Source organism: Danio rerio, chromosome 7 (genome assembly GCF_052040795.2).
Source record: "Danio rerio strain M-AB ecotype USA chromosome 7, GRCz13ab, whole genome shotgun sequence".
Lineage (NCBI taxonomy): Eukaryota > Metazoa > Chordata > Actinopteri > Cypriniformes > Danionidae > Danio > Danio rerio.
Window position 1 is genome coordinate 33397415 of NC_141027.1, and position 23238 is coordinate 33420652.

Here is a 23238-nt window from a genome sequence, read left to right on the forward strand (position 1 = left end):
CTGCAGATAAAGCACATTTTGTTTGTTTCATTTCAAATTCATTGTGTTGGTGTATCCAAATATTTACAAATCTAACTGTAGTTGATAACTAAAAATAATCCTTTCATGACTCCACACATTACTCTGTGAAGTCAGTGGCATAACGCTTAACACTTAATGGTTTAACTGTTAAAATCAGAATTCATTGGAAACTTTATAGATACAGACAGAATGTTCTCAGAATATTCAGATGTTATACGGCATGTCAAAGTTTGTAATCCGAATGTCAATTGTTATTCACAATTGCATATGCTTTTTCTTTGTCTGAAGAAGTAAAAATCCAGTCAAGCAGAGACAGACAATAACAAACAAAGAGCTCCAGTACACAAAACCCCCTCCAGTAGAGTACTAATGAAGGTCTCTATCCCATCTCCGAGTCGTTTTCCTCCTTCCCTTGAGTTCTGTCCTTACTGAAAACTGAAGATATAAATACCCTTCAGCTCTGACAAAAATGGTTCTGTTCTAGAACTTAACTTACACATGTTATTATGCTTCCCTCTAGGCATTGTCAGAGTAGTGTTAGCTCTCGTTACAGTGTGCATGCACCAGTGTAGTGAATCTAGCGAACACAAAATAAACAGTAAGAATGTACATTATCATTTGCAGCTATTGTCCTCATTATATGTTTATATCTGTATTGAGACACATGCAGAGCTTTCTAGTTTCCAACATTTCAGGCTGTTGACCTTGGGACAGATTTAAGGACAAGGTTTATCAAAGTCTACAGTAAAACCCTTCTCCAAAGTCACCAGCCTTGAATCTGAGTTTTCAGTGTGTGAAAGGACAGCATGCAACTTGACCTGGCTTTCTCTCTCAGCTGTATTTCATTCACACTTGGAGCCAAAGCTGCCAAAACAGACAGTGGGTCTCCAAGCTCTGGGTCTCCCACAGAGACAGAATGCCATCGGAACTGACTCCCCCTACTCACAAGTGGAAGCTGGAGGTTAGCTGCTCTAATGCCCAACAAAAACAAGCTCTGTGGCATGGTGAGGGGCTAAAAGCCATCTATCTAATGACCAGCTGTGGCCCTGTGGAGGCCTTTCATCCGTTTTTGTGTCCTATTTTAAAGACAGAAGAGGCTTGCTTCCTGTGTTGGAAGCTGATGGAATATTAGTGTCTTTGAAAGACTCATTGCATGAATAATATTGGGTTGGAGAGATCTAATATTTGGATGCTGTAACAGAGTGATGAATGGGAATGAGAGTGAGTTCTCTATGAATTAAAAAATGAAGCATAACTGCATATAGTTGGTCTTGTATCTGAGCTCTGTTTAATCAGTACAGGACTAGAATAATGAGATAAAAGTTGCATGTTTTAGCATTAGTGATTTGGAGATGCAACTTTTAAGCATAGATCTGCAGTAATGGAAAAATGCATTAATTGATGAAGGAAAGAAAATCAAAAGCCTTGCAGTAGAAGAAACTGCAAGCAAGCTGTGAAAAAGTCAATAAAGATTATAGTCTCTTGAGCCTGTATACCCTGCAGCCAAAACAGCACATGTGCACACAGAGTGTGGAACAGTGCACACACATCACATAATCACTTTCTCTCTGTCTGCTAGATTCTCATTGACAACATCTGAAATAAAATTATACATTCTTCCACCAGTTTTGCCCAACAGGACAAACTCTAGCCCACAATGAATCTTGTTCTGTTCAAGAATCATACAGGGGGAAATCTAGTAGTCCAACTATGAAATACAGCAATTCAAATTACGCTTTAAGGGAAAATTATTGGCTAATTCTTGGAAAATTTCTGAAAATTTTTGTTTTGTTGTTTTGCTTTACATCTGGCTTTAAAACCCTGTGTAATGGAACGTGTCACTCTTGAAAGTCTTGAAAGCAATGCCAGTCATACAAAATGCTTTTTGTGAGTAAAGCCCACTTAAGAGCAGCATTATCACCACCTTTGCAGTGTAAGCACTTTTCCTGCAGGCACATAACGTCATTAGACGTTAGGTTAGGTTAGATTTAGGTTGTGACGACAGGCGAACAAAGTTCACTGTCTAGTCAGCTTCTAAGGACAACATTAATTTGACATGAAATGACGTTGACATCTGGTTGATTTTAGGTTGTGATGAAAAGTTACCAAAATCCAACGTCGAGCCAACATCTTAAACAAAGGTCATATTGACGTCAAATACTGACATTTATTTGTCAGGTATGACAACCTAAATACATCCTTTGATAAACGTCATAGTGGTAACGTCTACACAATGTCAAGCTGTAACATCATTAGATTTTGAAATTTGGTTGATTGAGGTTGGACATTTACGTCAGCCTAATGTTGGGTCCTGATGTCAACCTGATTTTTATTTCCAAACAAAATTCAGCATCCCCACGACATTGCGGTACAACGTCAATCTGACATCATGTTGACGTCCTGTGCCTGCTGGGTTGTTACAGATAGATGTTTAGCAAATGACCTCATATTCGCTTTTTTTTTGGGAGGGGGTTTGGGGGGGGGGTAATAAGAGAAACCATGCATGCGTGTTTCAGAATTTAAGAAGAATAAAAATATCAAATGCTAATAGAAAAAGCATCAGTGAAGAGGCATAGAGAGTTTCACTCATGTCATTTCATTCAACGTTAAAGCTTTTATGCAAATAGGTTGTGTTCACCCAATCAATGACACTAAGAGCACAAATATATAAATAAAGACATTAAGTAAGTGTTTAGGAATGCAGTGTGAAATGTCATGAAGACTCTATAAATAACCAAGATTAATAGTTAACCCTGGGTAAATCATGAGCAGTGTGAAAGCTGTATCAAGATAACTAATGATTCTGTTTACCAGTTCACAATGACCCAGTCATAACTATTTCATGTGTGAGTTCCCCTTGTTTATTTGTATACATGGTACAAAACCAAAAATAATTGAAAATAGGATGCTGGTAGACATAAGCTAAGATTTTATTTCCATAAGTTAAACAGAAAAAACCTTCTGCAAATAGTAACTTTATAATAAACAAAAATTAAAACTGCTAAATTTTGCTATCTATAATCCATAATAAAACTCCTGTTTAGTAGTCCCACAACATTCTGACACTCGATGACACTCGAAAACCCTAGCAACAAAATCTAGTGGCTGGGAATTTTACAGTTTCTGCTATATTGTTAATGTTCATATTAATGTTTTGTGTTTTTACATAGAGGAATATGGCCAGGATGTAAATGCACAGTACACGGTCTTATTGCCACATTAAAATGTTATGATAACATGATATTGTTGCTTTCAGTGATTTCCACGAAGATAAATACCCAAAAAATATTGCAACTGAAATAACTACAGCAGTCGTGATCGTCTGATCTCATGTAAAGCAAGAGATTGCGATGACATATGAAGACGTGTGCAGGTGCTGTAGTGGTGTCCCATTTCTTAGGGGTAGATTTTGAAGCCCTTCCCCTTTACACTCTGTTTCAAGGGCCAAGGGGAAGGGAATTGGGATTGAGCCTTACACTGAGTTAATCAAGTAAATACTATGTAGTGACAGTGACTAGCTCCTCCTAAAAAGTACAAGTACAATATTTAAAAGCAACTGTATCATTGTAAAAGAATTAAATAAAATGATAGTGTAACAGTGGAGGACCGAAAAAAAATACCATCAATGACATCTTGATTCAAGAAGTTCCCTAGTACTAGCCAATCACATTAGCAGTGGCTATTTCAGTCAATGTATTCCATTTTTATGTGCAATATGCATCAGGCGGTCATTAAATGAACCGTGGGCCTTCCATGGGTGTGCCGCCTGAGGCTGAGACTAATGCTTCATGTGCACGTGTACACACACACATCCTCTCATGGGTCCAGCTCTAGTCTGTAGCCTAGAGAGATGCTCTCAAAATGAACATATCAACTTTTCTTAGGGCTAAACATCAATAACAGTCCACCTACTCTACATAAATATGTGGCTTTGATTTATTACCTAATTCAGGACAATCTTGGCTATTGTTTTCTTGTTTAACAGTACATAAATGCTCACAGACAAACAGACATTATCCGATAATGTACTGTCAGAAATATTCTCTGGACTACAGAGACTGTCTGTAAAAGTCAGAAAACCCAGACTACGAAATATCTGTTGGGAGTTTGACAGACACATGGTGAACAGAGAGCAGAGCTGAAGGGAAAGCCAAGGAAAGACTGCTGCCTCACTAAAGTAAAATAAATCACATCTGTTTGCATAGAGCTTGTCAAGAGCTAGCCAAATATCCCATTGAATCATTCAACATAATTAGAGAGAGAAACTAGATTTGTTTTAACATAGACCCGAGAACGCTCCAGACAATGTCCAAGGTCTTATTAACATTCTCCTGTTTATTTCTAAAAATATCACATTGCCTAATTATAACTGTATCGGCCAACAAGAAAAAAACCTGCCCTCTCTCATCTTCAGGTAGGGTCAATTTAGGACAAGCTAAAAATGCATTTATTTTGTGTAATACGCAGTAACATAACTGGTTAAGTAAGAATATGACAATGTGATCAACTCATTCAGCTAATTTCACAGACCATAACTGCTGCAACAAAATACAGCTAAAGAAAATAAACATCATACTTATTAAATGATATAAGCTGGACATAAATCCAGAAAACAACAGCCAATACAACTATAGACAACATGTACAGCATACAGATTATATACAGTTGAAGTCAGAATTATTAGCCCCCCTGTTTATTTTTTCCCCCAATTTCTGTTTAGCGAAGCGAAGATTTTCTCAACACATTTCTAAACATAATAGTTTTAGAAACTATTATCTAATAACTGATTTATTTAATCTTTGTCATGTTGACAGTAAATAATTTTTTACTAGACATTTTTTAAGACACTGGTCCTAACTAGGTTAATTATGTTAACTAGGCAGGTTAGGGTAATTAGGCAAGTTATTGTATAACAATGGTTTGCTCTATAGACTATCGGGGAAAAATATAGCTTAAAAAGGGGCTAATAATTTTGTCCTTAAAATTTTTTTTTTTTTTAAATAAAAACTGCTTTTATTCTAGCTGAAATAAAACAAATATTATAAGAAAAATATAAAAAATTTTAGTGAAAACTTTATTTTTTTCATGGCAAGGTTGACATTTGCATGGAATTGCTCATACATATATATGTTATATGCTCTATCTATCTATCTATCTATCTATCTATCTATCTATCTATCTATCTATCTATCTATCTATATATCTATATATCTATATATATATATATATATATATATATAGTCAGTAAAGATTTTTTATATTTACCAAAAATACATTAAAATGACAGTTCTTTCAAACTTTGAATTCATCAAGAAAAATAAATGCATCACAGTTTCCAAAATATTAAGAAGAACATTTTTGTCAATATTGAGAAGAATTAGAAATATTTCAAGCATATGAACATTTTTAAAATAGATGATTCAAAGGGTCATTTTACACTGAACATACGCTTTTTTTACTTTTTACTCAGCCATTTTAAAAAAATGAAAGCGAGGCTGCCCACTGAAACCCGAAAATCGAGGATAAGCACTGTAACATTGCAAAATGCTGTTGCCACGATTTTAAAGTGCAGATGTGTTTTAAACATCACTTTATTATTATTTAGTTAAATTTAAACAATTAAAGCATATTAGGCATAAAATAAAACCATAATCTTTTTAAGAGTAATACGCTTAAGTGTCCTCTTAGGCTTCAGTTCAAAGTAAACACCGTGGGGACACATCCCTGTTTCAGCCTATGTAACCCCTTGAGTGATAAAACAGTCCACTGTAGCACATCCTCATGTTGTCTGTAATAGTGTTGTCCCTGTACTGAAATTTAAAAAACGTCCATTTTCATCAGTTCATCAGGTCATCAGTTCACTGTAGTAGTGAAGATCAGTCGATTCATCAGCGGATCACTCGTCTGTGTTTGCACTCGGTAAACATCAGTGAAGTGCATTGACCCTATAACCATCACAGCCAATCACAGTCATTTCTGTTGAGCACTGGTAAATACTATGGCAAAACAGCGGTGTTTAAGAACACGCTCAACAGCGCTTAAAAGTAAGCAGGAATTTGACGTTTTTTAAATTTTATTTCAGTACCAAAATTTAGTATTGTGACAAGTCTAATATAGTGAAAGAATCAGTTTATTAAATTGAGTTTGGTGAATGGCATCTAAAATGTGTGTTTAACGTTAGCTATCTAGAGCCATTTCAGAGTGTGATATCCCTATTTATTTTTACTCTCTATTCAGAACGGACCTTCAGGTCACTCGCAAAGTAGTGGAATTATAAATTTGTGTCACTTTCTCTGATAAAATATACAGCCAGGTACACAACAATTCCTGTGTGACTCCAGGCGATACTTTCAGGTTTCTTCCCACCGCAGCCTCGCTTTCATTTTTAAAATGGAAATCAGTCTATTGAAGTAATGACTGCTGAAAATTGACAATACAACATTACTGCTTTAACTGTATTTAGATTATGATAAGGCAAAATTTTGGTGAGCATAAGTGATTTCCAGAAACAAATCTAACTGGCCATAAACTTGTCAACAGTATGATAAACGTTTACAAATACAAAATGACTTTGTTTATTTACTCATACTGATTCACATCTGATTTAGTTTTAGCATACAGATGAAACATTCAAATATGGCATGCATCTAAATGTAAAAATATTGCATAATGCAGAATAATTGTTATTATGTTTTACAAAAAATACTGAGGACACTGCCCCCGACAAAGTAGACACTGCAGTTGCATCATACTAATTACATAATGTTGTCTTTCAGTTTAGATCAATATGTTTTATAAACCTAATAAGGTCGATTTGAGGTCAGTCACTGACAGAAATGATTGGAAAGACATTAATAAGCAAACAATCACATAAAGAGAAGACAGAGAAACAATTTGTGCCGGTGGTGAGACAAGCATTATGTTAGAAAAGGACTCTCTCTTATGACGTGTGTGTGTGTGTGTGTGTGTGTGTGTGTGTGTGTGTGTGTGTGTGTGTGTGTGTGTGTGTGTGTGTGTGTGTGTGTGTGTGTGTGTGTGTGTGTGTGTGTGTGTTTGTCTGAAATGAATGTGTGTGTCTGTGTGTTTCAGGCAGAGAGAAGGATATTCGACCTCTAGCAATTACAGTAGCACAAAGTAGCTGATGTGGGGCTGGGCCTGGTAAGAGGGAGGGAATGAAGTAGTGAGGGAGGGATGAAATGAGGCTGTGGGAGGAGAAGGCTTGGAGGAAAAGAGGAAAGAGCAAAACAGATGCAACTAACTCAGGCCGGCAAACTAGATGCACACAGGACGCTCGAGAAGATACTGACTCTTTCTGTATATATGACTGCAAAATTCAGAGGGTGGTGAGCTCAAAACCAGAGGAAAGGTAAGATTTGGCATAAATAATTTGAACATTGGGGAGAAAACAACAATAAATAGGATGTATATTCATTTTGGAATAAGAAAACATGTTTTGAGGGATTTGTGTATGGAAATGTTTTCTGCAATTAGTAATTGAGCGAGTGTGTGTGTACGTGACAGAGGTGTGGACTCGAGTCATGTGACTTGGACTCGAGTCAGACTCGAGTCATGAATTTGATGACTTTAGACTCGACTTGACAAAATATAAAAAGACTTGCAACTCGACTTGGACTTGAACATAAATGACTTGGACTTTGACTAGGACTTGCCCCTATTGACTTGTAAAGACTTGCTGCTTCCCATGAAAAGCCCAACGATAAAAAAGTATGTTGACATGGACCACTCTCTCTCTCTCCCCGTTTATGTGTGTGTGTGTGACAGAGGAGTCACACACGCGCATGCGCGCTTTCGGCATGACGTCCAATCGAAGCACGGTAGATTGTTTTGATTCGACACTATCCAACGTGACTACTATGAGGCGCCGGAGTGGACAAAAGTCAAGCGAACGCAGAGAGAATTTGAATTTGAACTTGAGATCGAGCCAATACTCGCGTGCCAATACTCTCTCTCTCTCTCTCTCTCTCACATACAACATACACCTCTCTCTCTCTCTCTCTCTCTCTCTCTCTCTCTCTCTCGTGCATTCAGTCTCTTTGCGTTCGCTTGACTTTTGTTTACGATGGCGTCTCATACCTTTAGTGCTTTTGCTCTCACGGGATCCTCCTTTTAAACTGACCCTTCGCTAAGCCACGCCCAAAAACCGCCACCCACCAATCGCGGCTTACCAATCGTAGCTACGGGCAGAGGCTCTGTCAAGCTTTCGAGCGAGGGAAACAAGCCAAATCGTTGCGCAATTGGATTGTGAAAATCTGACACCCGCTATCCTAAAAGTTTGGACTGGGTGGTGGGATTTTTTCCCTTTTCAAAACCAAAGCCCAAGAGGAGAAATGCCAGCGTGAATCAAGCTGTGTGAGGGGCAGTAAAGGAGTTAAGCTAAGTTGGTTTTGTTTTCGATATTCACATTCAATGATAGGTGGCAATAACTCACACTCCTCTTATCCTAAACAGATCTAACCTGTGTTTCTTTAAAAAAAAACAAAAAAAAAAAAACAAAGCAGGTTATGCTTCCCAGCGGTCTTTTTCTTTTTTTCCACTCGATATTATGAGCCAGGGCTCGACAATAAGGACTGCTCGATGGCCCGGGGCCAGCGTGCGAGACACTCGGGCCAGTGTACAAAATGTTACTGGCTCGATCGGGCCAGCTGCTGCCTTTTTGCCTGCCAGATCGAGCCAGAGCTGCGTGCTGCGACTGTCTGTCAATTGTGTGCAAATACAATCTTACGGTGCTTTCACACATAGACGTTTGTTTCGGAATCTGTCTCGTTTCACCCGTTAGCGCGTTTTTTTAGCATATATCCAGCAGTTGCGCTCGCTTCCGCGCCAAATCAATCAGTCCAAGATCGCCTGAATGAGACGCGGTCTCTGTCCTATTGAGCAGATCGATTGTAGCGAGAAAACAAAACAATGCAACGAACTAACGACCCAGGCTATATCACAGTGTATCATGATCGTGTAATAGCCATATATACGGCTATATGAAGAGGGAATGATGAGCAGGGCGAGATGTCATTCTTACCGGTAACGTTAAATGCGAAAGTGAAAGCATGCTGAAATATTACCGAGAGCTGTTTATCCAGCCTGATCTCGGTTTATCCGTCAGGAAAATTGACCGAAATTACTATCTGTTAATTTTTCCATATTTTAATCGTATAATATGTTGTATTAGGCCTGTTGTTTTTGTTCATTTCCGCACTGACAGCTCGAAAGAAAGATTTACATTGATCTGATGCAGTCTCGGTTCATCTGCTATGTCTCTTTATAATTTAAGCCTAAAATACAGAATTATAGTCAACGTTTCTTTAATAGATTGATTAATTCAATTGATCGATTTCTACAAAACCTGACAATTGAAATGAGGCTCTGTATATATGAGAAAGTCTGACCTCGATTTGTATTTGGTGACGATGTCTGTGGGTTGTTAAAATTAAAGTGCACATTTTCACTTATAAAATATTCTATACACAATACACAAAAGTTTGGGGTCAGTGTGATTAAATATGTTAAAACAAGCTTCTTCTGCTCACCAGGGCTGCAATTATTTCATCATAAATACAAATTGTGAAATGTTGCACTATAAAATAACTGTTCAAAAGTAGTTTATCATTTAATTTATTCATTTATTCCAGTGATTTTAAAGATGAGATTTCAGCTTCATTACTCCAGTCACATGATCCTTCAGAAATCAATAATATTAATTATTATTATATTTATTAATGGTAATAGTTATAAAATCAATAATGTCTGGAGTAATTATTTTATTTGAGACTAAATACAATAACAAAGCAGTTATTTAAAATTTTAATAAATATTTAACAATTACACCTTTTTTACATTTATAAATATAGCCTTGATGAACTGAATAGTTTTCCTTAAGCATTTTAAAAATTACCGTAAATATATATACAGATTTATTAGCCCCCTTTTGTTTTTTGTTTTTTCTTTTTAAAATATTTCCTAAATGATGTTTAACAAAGCAAAGAAATGTTGATATTTTGTCTGATAATATTTTTTCCTCTGAACAAAATCTTATTTGTTTTATTTTGGCTAGAATAAAAACATTTTTTTAAGCATTTTAAGGTAAAATTTATTAGCCTCTTAAGCTAATTGTTTTTCAGACTGTCTACAGAACAAACCATCATTATACAATAACTAGCCTAATTACCCTAACCTGCCTAGTTACCCTAATTACCCTAGTTAAGCCTTTAAATGTCACTTTAAGCTGTATAGAAGTGTCTTGAAGAATATCTAGTAAAATATTATTTACAGTCATCATGACAAAGATAAAATAAATCAGTTATTAGAGATGAGTTATCAAAACTATTATGTTTAGAAATGTGCTGAGAAAATCTGTTCTCTGTTAAATAGAAATTGGGGAAAAAAATAAACAGGGGTGCTAATAATTTAGGGGGACAAATAATTCTGAAATCAACTGTGTGTGTGTGTGTGTGTGTGTGTATACACACACACACACACACACACACGCACATTCAAATAGCGATTAACTTCTTTTTTTTTTTTGGTGGGGCCAGTGAAAATTTGGGCAGGGCAAGTAAAAATCAAAACCACTGGCCCGATCGGGCCAGTAGAAAAAATCCTTAGCGTTGAACCCTGTGAGCACTGCTTAGTTTAAACCCTCGCTATTGTAACGCATATAAATACATACACTAATATTTGCTGGTAGGAAAAATCTATTTGTTCACTTCTGTTATTTATACTTTAATGTGCATTTCAATTTTTTTCTTCCACTTAACTGCAAATTTGAATAAAAACTGGATAAAGAGCACACAAACATGCTGACAGTAATATGTACTGTACACTGTTATGGGTCAATGATGCTAATATTCGGCACAAATCCATCAGTTTCTTAGGTTATTAGATTATTTTATAATTTCACCTCTCCTGCTGTGCATGAACTATGCTGTTGAATGTTCAGCGTATGAGGTTGCTAGGCTAACCTTGCTTCAATTTTGATAAAATTATTTTCTAATCAGTTGCTATTATGTTGTGAATATACCCCTGTAATGTATACTGCAGTCCTCTTTTGTCTGGCTTTCTCAGATATCTCACCTGTTTGCCAAAAATGACTAATTAAATCCTTGGGAATGTCTGACACCAGCGCATACACACTGTAATAGATGTGCCAGGCATGAAAGCTTGACAGGCGTAGCAACAGTAACTAAGGAGAGCGAGGCTTAGCGAAGGGTTGTTCCAAGAATGTTGATATGATTTCTTTCTTGCTTTACTATTTATTAACAATACACAAAAAACTAAAAGGTTAAGGTAAATTCTTTAAAAAATTCTAGTGTTTTTGAGTATTATACTTGTTGTATACTTGTATTATACTTATGTTTTAGGCTAGTATTATTTACGACTTGTTAATGAATGCTTCATAATACAGTAGTATTACCAATAGTGAACAGATAAAATAATACAAAGTGTAGTTTTAACTACAGTAAAGTGTAGTGATTTGTAGTATAAAATACCCTATATTGTAAAATAATACAGCACTGGGTAATTTGTTTATATTACACTTGTGTTACCATAGCAACTATAGTATTACCACAACTGATCAATTGAAGTTCTTTACTGTAGTAGGCTACTGTTCAAAACACAGTACATGCCAATATACGTGTTCAGGGGCCCTGTGGCACAGCTTTCCTCAAAATGAAGAGGATGACATGGAAAATGTCCTCCACAATCTCATCAGTAAAGTGGAAGCCAGCAGACACTAGTTTACTTTATTTTAGCTGCCATGATAAAATGAGATTGATAGTGAGATTTATTTAAAGAGTGAATAGTACAGTAGGCTATAATACCTTATCAAGTGTTTCCTTATTTTTATCACAGTTACATTTCTGCTTGCATTAGTTTTTGTTTAAATGCTTTTAAAATAAAATGTATTCTTTACATCCAACATCTATTCCAGAGGTGCCTTATAGTGGTGTAAACCCCTTTACAAGGGGTGTTACCCCTGTGTAAACTCTAGCCACCCCTGTGGCCAACCCGATATGATTTTGCTGTTGACATTATTTATTTAAATCTACTTACATAAATGCAATACAATGCAATATTTCAATAAATAAATAGCAGCCACTAAATTATTGTGGATTGATTGGTGCCACTGGCGTAGCTGGCCTCTTCTGGCCCCCCTTAAGCAAATTTTCAGGGGGGCACCACTGGTCTATTCTCTGTATTTAAGTGTTTGAAACTGAAAATATCTCATCATATAAAACAACCAAAAATGTTATGGTTTATTAGATTAAACATTTAATATATAAGTCTATTTTAGTATTTTGGGTATTGTTATTAAACAGTGCAGCAATATGAATCATATCAAAAAGCATGAAAGGAAGAGGGAACACGACACAAATTGTGAGTTTGCATATAATCTCTGAGAGCGCTCAAGAAAATTTGTGTGTGAGCAGTGCATATTTGAGAGCAAGAGAAAATTTGAGAACTCGCAATCAGTTTTGTCCACAAACAGAGGAAATCCGTGCACGAGCATCACACAAGGTAGAGAGCAAAGCTCTTCAACGTTATGTGAAGAAAACAACGTTATTGTTTGTATGAAGTAGCCTACTTCATTAACAATATGTGCTACCATTTTACATTGCTGCTAGACGGATTTGCAACTCCATCTCTTTAGCACACACGAGATTCAATTGACAAAATTCCAATTTCACTCAATTTAACTTTGCAGCATATACAGGAGTTGTTGGTCTACTGCTACCACATTGAGGTTATGTAATTTTGGTTAATCACAAGTTGATCACCGAAGACATAACATAGCACAACTAAACTTAATGAATTAGACAGCAGTAGACCTGCAATTTCTGTGTGATGTGAGGCAAAATGGAGTCTTTTTTTTGGTGGAACTCGTTCTTGTGCATTATGCTGTGGAGACGAGACGCAGCACTGTTCAGTACTTTTTCAAAAAATTGCATTCGTATTTTTATATATCTAAGCAATGTTCTTTAATAAAAAAAGGTTTGTTTAATTAATACAGATCTTACAACCATACCTAATCTGTATATATTTTATTTTTCTGTTAAAAAGACTCGAAAAGACTCGAAAATCAAACTGCAGGACTTTGGACTTGACTTGAGACTTGTTGCCTTTGACTCGGGACTTGACTCGGGACTTGCCTGTCTTGACTCGGGACTTGACTCGGGACTTGAGGGCAATGAATTGAGACTTACTTGTGACTTGCCAAACAATGACTTGGTACCACCTCTGGTACGTGATGTCATTTAATGAATGAATGCCCTTGTATGCAAATCTCAAAGGCACAGCTCTGTACAGCCCAAGGCCTCTGTATGTCGGTTATGATTGAACAGGCCAGACAACATGCACACAAACCGCTGAATGCTTTAGGACAGCTGTAAACATTCACACAGTGGGAGAGCAGAGGAAGAAAATATGATATGATGGAAAGGTCTCAGACAGATGCAATTCTAATGCCTCAATGCTAACTGGAAACAAATGGCCAAATATGTAATATGTAGACATGCTAACTTGTTCCTGATTAGGCAACAAATATATGAATGACCCTGGACCTCAAAACCAGTCTTAAGTTGTATAAGATTATTTGCTGGAATAGACAAAACTGACTTGAACTTACTGATTTATCTTTTAATCAAATTCATTAGAATAATAAACAAAGATCCTCTTCCATGAAGACATTTTGTATTTTTTTCTCACTGTAATTACAGTAAAACTAAAAAAATAGAAATAAGCTTAGGACTCAATTTGGACAACTTTGAAAGCAATTTTCTCAATATTTAAATTTTTTGAATGCTCGGTTTTTCAGATCTTTAAATCTCTGCCAAAAATTGCCCTATCCTAACAAACCACACATTATTGAGAAGCTTATATAAGCAGCTTTCAGGTGATGTATAACTATTAATTCAGAAATGTACCCTTATAAATAGTTTTGCGGTTCACATATTACAATTAAACTAAGCACAAAGCATGCTATGTTCTAACACAAAAGCAGAAATATTCTCAATACACTCTTTTAGTCATGAGTGATGTCAATCTCGCATAAAGATTCAGATCTGACACTGATGATTTAACACTTCCTCTCCTCCTTCTGGTCATCATCTCTTCGAATCACAGCTCATTTTAGTTTCACTGGCACATTGTCACATGTCTCATTCATTAGAGCCTAAATTGTTGCTTACACACATTCCTCTAGGCTAAACTACAAACAGAAATTTACAAGCATCCAGCAACCGCTTCCTGTTTGAGTGGCTTGAGTGGCTTTTTCATTCTGGAAAATGGAGCCAAATCAGCACTGAAGGGTCTAATATCAGTATTATGCTCATTTGCATTTTGCCTTTTATATCCTTGTGATGTTGCAGGGTTTATGACGGTTCTATGAAAATAGATTAAAATCCTTTTTAAAGGCCAAATAAAGAGAACATTATTAATCCCTTCCCTTCAAATTGATCAATTAAAGGGAACACAATAGGTCCCTGATAGAGAATTTGATAATATCATATATTCTTTAAGTGTCTTTTTATATGAAGCAACCAATGAGTTGTGACTGCAATATATGATTCACTGTATCAATTGACTTATAGTAGATATTTATAAAGGAAAAGGAAAATGCAAAGGAAGACAATAAATTTTGCAGTGCATGCAACATTGAATGCCATAACCATTGCTATTTGAACAAATTACTGTCTGGACTGATTTAACACCTTAAAAAGGTGATTTAGATATTTTAAGACTATTTTTAGACAAATGCTTTCAATAGCATCTGTATTGATATGTATTTATTGCCATAATATGTGTTTCTGTTCAGTCCCAAGACTCCAAGTGATGTTGGGCAGGATAATAGCTAGTTGGGTTTTGGGTGTTGGTTTCTATTCAGTTTGTCAGCCTTGCTGGTCCATTGCAAAAACACAAATAAAGGTTTCCCACAAGAATCACACTAAAACATACTTTTCATTTGAAGGGTTGACTGTTTTAAATAATATTGGTTAAGAAAGAAAGATTGTGTTTACAAACAACATTTTAATTATGCTTCTGCCCTATGTTTGTGGTCTTACACATTTACATTATTTATTTATTTATTTAAATTCATGCCAATTTGTTCATATAATAATCCTCACGTAGGCTATAAAAGGGACATTCTACCAGAAACGCACATTATCTGTCCCTAAAATAAAAACATAAATACAGTGAATAGAAATATTTCAGACCACAATGTCTAAAATAGACTGATGGTTAAATTCTGTGAGTTGTTCTGTAAAAGAATTTGTCATTCATTTGGTTCTCAGATTGTTTTCCTTATTAAAAACACTTTACAAATGTACAGTCCCCGTCAATGTCCTTTTCCTCAGCTCAACTCAACCTACAGCTTTAATAGTTTTATGCTAAAAACTGTTATTAAGAAAAAATACTTCAGAAATAGCCATTTTAAGTTGTTTTTATTCACATCAATTGATTTAAAACATCAAATTATAAATAAATTTTTACAAATAAATACAACAAATATATAATACAAATAAACTTACAATTGTCCACATTTTCGGTCAGTCCTGTCACATTGTGTGTGTGATTTTATGTTTGTTTTTCTATAATTTTTTTTGAGGATGACAAGCTTAAGTCAGGCCCTGTCACGTTTTTTGTTAGTAAAAATGTACATTTCTGGTAGAATGTCCCAAAAACAGATCTGAGAGACTAAAGCTAATTATCAACTCTTTATGCTAATTAAAGAAAATATTCCATTTGTAATAAAATAAATTAAAAAAAGGATGTAATACACCTTATCTAGTTTGCTGTCATGTGTTTTGCAGATGTCATGGCGGCCGACCTACCGGAGCTCCAAGTTTCGAAACGTCTATGGCAAAGTGGCCAACCGAGAGCACTGCTTTGAGGGCATCCCGATCACAAAGAACGTCCATGACAACCACTTCTGTGCGGTCAACGCCAAGTTCCTCGCCATTGTGACGGAAAGCGCGGGAGGAGGATCTTTCGTTGTAATCCCGGTCACTCAGGTAACCGCTGTCACGCAGCACGCGCGCGCATTACTGTTTTTCCCTGAACCGTTTGTCTTCTGGCTTTACACTAAATTAATGGCAAAATATAGGTCGTCAGACGAGCACTAACAGCAACATAAATGCAGCCAGCCTTTCAAGAGTCTTATTGTGGCGGCAGAAGTGCAGTCTGAATGCAGCCTGTTTAGCATAGGCTAGAGCTCGTGTTGGTGCGTTTGTGGAGACTGGTGAGTTTTGACAAATGGATGTAATTGGACATGTAAACATTGCAAAAACATTATTAGCTTCACTATGGGTTGTGTTTAAATATATGTCCAAATGAGGCATTGTTCAGGCTAATTAAATACATGTCAATTTGCATGAATATCCTGCAAAAATACAATAACATTGGGTGAAATCAGGTTAAAATTTTTATTTATTTGTTTATTATATATAGAGTTCAAGTTCTTTTCAAAATAATTTTGTGAATCTCAATTTATCATTTCATAAACTAATTTAGAAAGAAATCCTTGAATAAATCGTTTTATAGGCTATATAAAATTATACATTCTACACATTCAAACTACAGAAATGAATAAAATTGTGATGTTGAACAATCATTCATTAAGTAATAGATTGTCACCATGGAATTATAAGATCCTATCTGCATTGTAAATGATTTTGAGCTTTAAAGTTTTTGCATTCAATATAGCAAACAATAGCAGTTCTCTTTCATACATTAACATGACAGAGACCCTGAATGAACCCTAAATAAATTATCAACACTTTCTTAAATTCGCAAATTGGGGTAAAAAATAAATAAACAGGGCAAATGCAGATAGAACCTTCTAATTCTAAAAAAGTCATTTTCCACCTGGAATTATAAAGTTCTATCTGGCAGATCATTAATTGTGTGTCAATAATTGTGAGTTCGACTTTGTAATTAAAACCTTTTTTTGTTTTTTAAATAAAAAGTCTTAAAATGTAAGCAGCTTATACAAATTCATCAAAATGTAAATAACTTGCCATTTAATAAGAATATGTGAATAACTCAATATTGACAAAAATGTCAGATAAAACCTTATAATTATAAGGTGACGATTTGTTAATTATGGTGATTGTTTACATTTTTCTTAAAGCAAGCACTCAATATAACGAGGTGCAAAATCTAACCCAACTTACAAAATGTGTTCATAAAGCATAATATTATCATTAAGTTACAAAACTATTTTTAAAAGCTCTATGAACAGTCACATTATTTATTTAAAAATACTGATCCAGCTAAAATATTATCAATGCATTTTGGCATGTTGCTGGACACACTCCTAAACTTTAATGTTAAACCTTGAGTAAATGAAACTGCTGCAAAATCTTCTTTTTTTTTCTCGCCTTAAAGCAACCGTCACAGCGAAGTGCTAATGGATGCTTTGCACCAATTCACATTTACATTAATTTTAGCAAAGAACATGCAGTTGTTTCTGTACAGTGAAAAAACGTAGATGAGTCACCATGTACTCTTTTCTTATAAATGCACATGTGCTGCCAGCTGGAAAAAAAAAACCCACAGGCCTGCTACTCTCTTTCTGTCAAACACGTTAGTTAACACTGTTGTAGTCTAGTATGCATTTTCTCAGCACTGTTTCCTTTTTACAATGGAGATTTCATGTGATCATCTACATGCTGTTTGTTTTTGAATCGTCAAGAAATTTTGTTTGCATCTCCATCTTTAGTCTGACCCATGACTCAATAGAATCATACAAGTCAGTCTCTCACTCAGTGGCTTGACATGCTCTAAATTAAATCTTTCTGTTACCTTGTTTACAGGCCAAGCAAAAGCCTGAGCTGAAAGCAGATGCGTTGTGTTTCCTTTGATCTATGGCTTTAATGTTGGAAAATTGTCAAGCACTAGATGCTGTAACCTCCTGGTCACTGACATTGAGTAATCATAAGTCATTGAGTTGAGTTTATCATAAGTCATCAGTGTTGGCTGGAACAGAACAGTTTTGTGTGCTTGATTAAGAAAGGAATATGGAAGACGGGGATTTTGTTAGTTTTTCCAAAATTTGAATTCTGTCAACATTTACTCATTCTTTATAGATTTGGACCAGTGTTGCCAATCAAACAATTTTGGTCTGAATAAACTTCCACTTTATAACACACAGTAAGACACTTACTAAAAAAATAGTTTACCCAAAAATCTAAATTATGCCACGCATTTACTCACCCTTCACTTGTTCAAAACCTGTTGGAGTTTCTTTCTTTTGTTAAACAGTAAGTTAACTTCCAGCATTTTTCATATTTTTCATATCCACATGGGTTTCCTCCGGGTGCTCTGGTTTCCCCCACAAGTCCAAAGAAATCATATAGTTGAATATAGCCGAAAAGAAAATGAATGAATGAATGAATAAAACATAACGGGACCTTTGGCCAGAGTTCTGAGAATATTTCCTGTTAGCTTAGAAGTTTATGAATTTAAGTTTGTCTCAAAATTCTAACGCCAATGCACAACAGCAAGTGGCAAAACTGCACAAATATAGCCCAGACAGAAAAAAAGACAGATACGGCATTTATCATTGGCGTGACAATGAGATTTTGACTCTGATGTCCCATCTTTCCCTCTAGTCATCTCCTCTTTGCATTCTGTCTGTTCTTCTGTCCCTCCTCTTGAGCTCATCCGGTCATGCTACGCTGCCCAGTGGGCCAGCAGACCCTCAGTCACGGTCTCAGCCAACTTGGATAAACTATCAATAGCACTTTTGTATTGAACTTTGAGAGTCACCCAGTTAATGTGTGATGCAGAAGGCCAGCTTTGTACTCTTAATGTGCTCATTCCTCAGCGTTTGTGACTCCAACTGGGCTCTCAGGCCATGAAAAAGACTTCAGCCCCTTTTACTTCCGCGTATGTTTTTATCTAGACACCACGTGGAGTTCTGTTTTTTCCCCCTACTTTTTCATCCTTCATCTCCCTTGAGTCTCTGGCATTCTGGCATTGACAGCTCCCTGCAAAGTTTCCATGCTTACTGTAATAATGGGAAGTTCTCTCTCACCATCACTGAAAACTGTCTTAGAAATAACCGTGAAGCTATTTGATAAAAGTTCATTCATGCATTCATTTTCTTTTTGGGTTAGCCCCTTTGTTAATCTGGGGTTGCCACCGCGGAATCAACCGCCAACTTATCCAGCATATGTTTTATGGAAAGAATGGCCTTCCAGCTGCAACCCATCACTGGGAAATGTACGGAAGTTCAATACATTAATTTTAAGTCTTTATTTGGGAATTGTTCTTGCGCAGTGTAGTTTTTTTTATTTTGCTGTGGTACATAGCTCATTTCATTTTTGTAATGCTTTAAACAAGGCATTAATACAAAATGAATTGTATCTTACATGGACCGTTGCACGATAAATAATCAGAGATTCTCATAGTACATTTGAAATTCAGACACATGGCAGTGATACAATGGCGGCAGAGTTTTGGCTTTTCAAAAAGAATTCCTCATATGACAAAGAAGCTTCAGTTGTAGGATGGAAACTGCATTCAGAAACCACGATGAAATGGCCCAAGGAAAGAGAGAGAGAAAAAAAGAGTATGAATAGAAGACTGTGGTATTCGCGATGATGTCATCATTAACTGTTTAACCGTTTAAAAATGAAACCGATCTTTTCCTTGACCTGCTAAGCTGCTATTGACTGAAGCGTCTGTGAATAATAATGGGTTAGCTGGTGCTGTAATGCTTTGGGATGATTTCACGATTCTTAAAATAATGCAGAGCTCCCCTCGGAAAGACTCGAGCAGATACACACACGCACGCACATACGCACACATATAAAAGGGAGTTGGGCTGTCTGGCAACACTGATAGGAAACTGCCAACCAGTTTAAACTACTTTAGCATAGCCAAAAGTGCTTTTTACTAGACCCACACCCTTTTTTATAATGCCTCGCTTAGCATACAGTAAGCTCAAAGAACTGAAATGCCCTTTTTTTGAGAATTTTGTTCCTCAACCATGGAAAATTTTACGCTTGGTATTAGATAATTTTGAACAGACTTTAGAAAATAGGCCAGTCATGTCAGTTTTGTAATGAGTGTAAATCTAATGTAAATCTGTGGTGTCACTTGAAATCTACTACAAAATATTATTAAATGGACTCTACCAATCTTCATTCATTATTAATAATTGCATTGTTTTTGATTACTTTTCAAAATCCGAAACAGGTTTTCACCACCTAATTATATTCAAACATTTTAACTATAGAAATCAACACTGATTACAGTTCATTGTTTGGAAAAAACGTTTTTTATTTTGTTCAGTTTAATTTCTTTCTAAGGCAAAAAAAAAAAAAAACTATATATATATATATATATATATATATATATATATATATATATATATATATATATATATATATATATATATATATATATATATATATATATATATATATATATATATATATATATATTAATTGTGATATACCAAACCCACTAAAATGTAATTCATTGTGATAGCAATTTAGCAGAAAATCTTGTCAGACATACAGTATAAGGATCAGAGGGTCTTTGAATAACAAATTTGTGGTTTAGTAAATTGCCGTATAATAAAAAGATGAAATGATCAAATATTTAAGAGCAATAAACTGCAGCACCTGAGTCTTTAGGGTATAATTTAAAGATATTACAGGCTGTTGAATGACAGGGATGTTTTTTATTTTAAAAGGGTGACTTTTTGATCAGGAAAGGGTGACTTCTTGATCATGTTATTCTAAATGAATTTTAGCAAACTAGAAAAACTTTAACAGACCACAGTAGACACTTCTGTTCAACTGTTCAAACTTTGTTTTGCAAACTGAAAGAAGGCTTAGGGCATTATTTCAACCATATTATTGCCATAGGTTATTTGAAACATTATAAGTTTGTTGGTATGAAAATATGAGTATTTTAAATGGATTTAATATGTATATACAGTATTTCTGAAAGAAATTAAATGGAATTAGAACAAATTTCTGCAAGACATTTCAGTTTGGGGGGATATGATGTGTTAATAATTATGCATTTATTAAATCATAAAAAATTAAAGCCTGTGGTCCCAAAGTGTACATTTAAAATTATGTAACTGTGTGAGCTAGGATTTTTACAATAAAAACTATCATAATAGCATCTTATTGTATCTGAACCTCAATATAGCTAGGAATTGATTTAACTGAAATGATTTCACAGACTACTCTTTGCATTGTCAATACTAATAATAGGTTGACTTATTTAGTCATTTAATAAAAAAGTGTCTCAGAAATGCCTTATAGTCTCTCTGTTTAGGATGTCAGATGTGTTTATTAAAAAAAAAAATTCTAGTGTGCTCTATGAGAGCTATATGCCAGTCTAGACTGTAGGCACATCCTCTGACATCATAATTAGTGTAATCACATGGCTGTAGTCGAGCATCATTGTGCTGCTCACAATAGGAGGAGTGGCTAAATGTATGATCTCCTTTTGTCTCAGACTAAAAACTCAGACAGCGACTACTCGGCCTGATCTGCAGCTAACACATCTGTGTCAACAACCGCCCGCCGCCAACACACTCCTACACATGAATCTGTAACGGTCTTACGTGCAAAATAACACCACACAGGAATCGAAATGAGAGATAATTAGAGAGAGGCAACTGGCAAACAGAGGGAAAATTAGGCACAAAAGCTATATGTATGAGATGCTTTTGCTTTTTATGCCTAATTTTCCCTCCGTTTATAGCAATATTTTACATATTCATTACCACAATAGATTGTATATATAATAATGAGTAATGAATATAGATAATATTGTTATTGTGTACTCTTCTAAACATTGAATTATTTTGTCTTTGAAATTTTTTTATTATTTTCAGAGCACTCTTTATACAAGTTGTTCAAAGTATAACCAGTCTAAAAATATTTTTTGGTATTAAACTTGTCTTTGTTTTGAAATATTTCCTGATATTTAACAAAACAAGGACATCTTCACAGTATTTCCTTTTTTTCTGTAGAAAGTATTATTCATTTTAGTTCGGTTGAAATAGTAGATTTCACTTTTTTATTTTAAGGTCATTATTATTAGCCGTTTCTAAATATATATATTTATATTATATATTTATATATTTATATATATATATATATATATATTTGAAACATCCTTTAAAAATGACGTTTTTATCAGGCTTCTGTGTGTGGGTTCAGTAATTTTAAGTTTATGGCAAAGAGTACACTCTTTTGGAGGTCTTTAAAATGAAATAACTCAACATAAACATAGGAGTCTCAGAAAATGCTACTTTTCAATGGAAATTTCAGATGGCACTTTTTTTGCATCTGTACTCTTCATATATAGTTTTGGATTTGTTTTGTTATTTGAAAACCATTAAACGGAAGTTTGCCTGTCTTTTCAGTCTCTTTTGTAATTTATTCAAATACCATGATAATGTTGTATACTGTGATAAAGAAAATCAGTAATTACAATGCCATGAAAATACAATGCCTAGTTTGAGCATTTGAGCATATAAAATCATCATCAAAAACAAATTTGCCTTATAATTTTTGCTAATTAGTTGTCATGATGGAAATTTGACGCATGTAAATACAATTAGATCATTAAATGTTTTACCTGTAGATACTGTAAAAATAAATAGTTCATATTACTTTATGCTAACTAACTATGCATTATGCTTTATGCATTTACTAATGTCAATGAGATCTTATTTATACAACAGTTCTGTCTGGTTCTCGAATCTGATTGGCTGATAGCCGTGATATATTTAAGTAATATCAGCACCCGTACAGCCTCTTTACCCTTTGTGTATTACTCCGCCCACATACAGCCAGCAACAAGCAGACACTACAGATCTAAAGTTTAAAAGATGCTTGCTCAGCTTGCTCAACTGTCAGCTTATGGTTTGAATCCAATGTGGAAGAAAGTAGTTCCTCATACAAAAGGGTTTTTGAGACTCTCCATGTTTGATTTTGTTTTTATAAACACAATTATGCCGTCAAACTGTTGTATAAACGCAATATCACACTTGTAGCAGTGCGATATGGCTGTATATCGGCACTGGTGGGGGGACTAAGGCACTAGGCCGCAACACACGCCTCCCACCAGTGCCGATATAAAGCCATATTGCACTGCTACTCGTGTGATATTGGTCATATATATATATATATTCGAGTCCTGATCAGGAGGTAATTTCTAATT

The 23238-nt window shown here is 35.2% G+C and overlaps 2 protein-coding genes across 10 annotated transcripts in view; one reads left to right on the forward strand and one right to left on the reverse strand.

Moving 5' to 3' along the window:
- Positions 1 to 16169, reverse strand: part of itga11a (integrin, alpha 11a) — a 156950-nt gene extending 140781 nt beyond the window's left edge. The window contains exon 1 of one of the 5 annotated variants that reach the window (XM_087259290.1): positions 15870 to 16169. The gene's annotated coding sequence lies outside the window, so the exon portion shown is untranslated. Of the gene's footprint in view, positions 1 to 15817 lie in introns of all 5 variants that reach the window. The other 4 variants (XM_087259288.1, XM_087259291.1, XM_087259292.1 and 1 more) reach the window with 4 other exon arrangements.
- Positions 1 to 23238, forward strand: part of coro2ba (coronin, actin binding protein, 2Ba) — a 72618-nt gene that overhangs the window by 30791 nt on the left and 18589 nt on the right. For 3 of the 5 annotated variants that reach the window (XR_015495827.1, XR_015495829.1, XM_087261356.1), the window contains exon 2: positions 15849 to 16049. Coding sequence is in view for 2 of the 5 variants with exons in the window: in XM_087261356.1 (XP_087117482.1) it covers positions 15849 to 16049 (201 nt within the window). In the remaining 3 variants the exon portion in view is untranslated. Of the gene's footprint in view, positions 1 to 7267; positions 7388 to 15848; positions 16050 to 23238 lie in introns of those variants that run through there. The other 2 variants (XR_015495828.1, XM_087261357.1) reach the window with 1 other exon arrangement.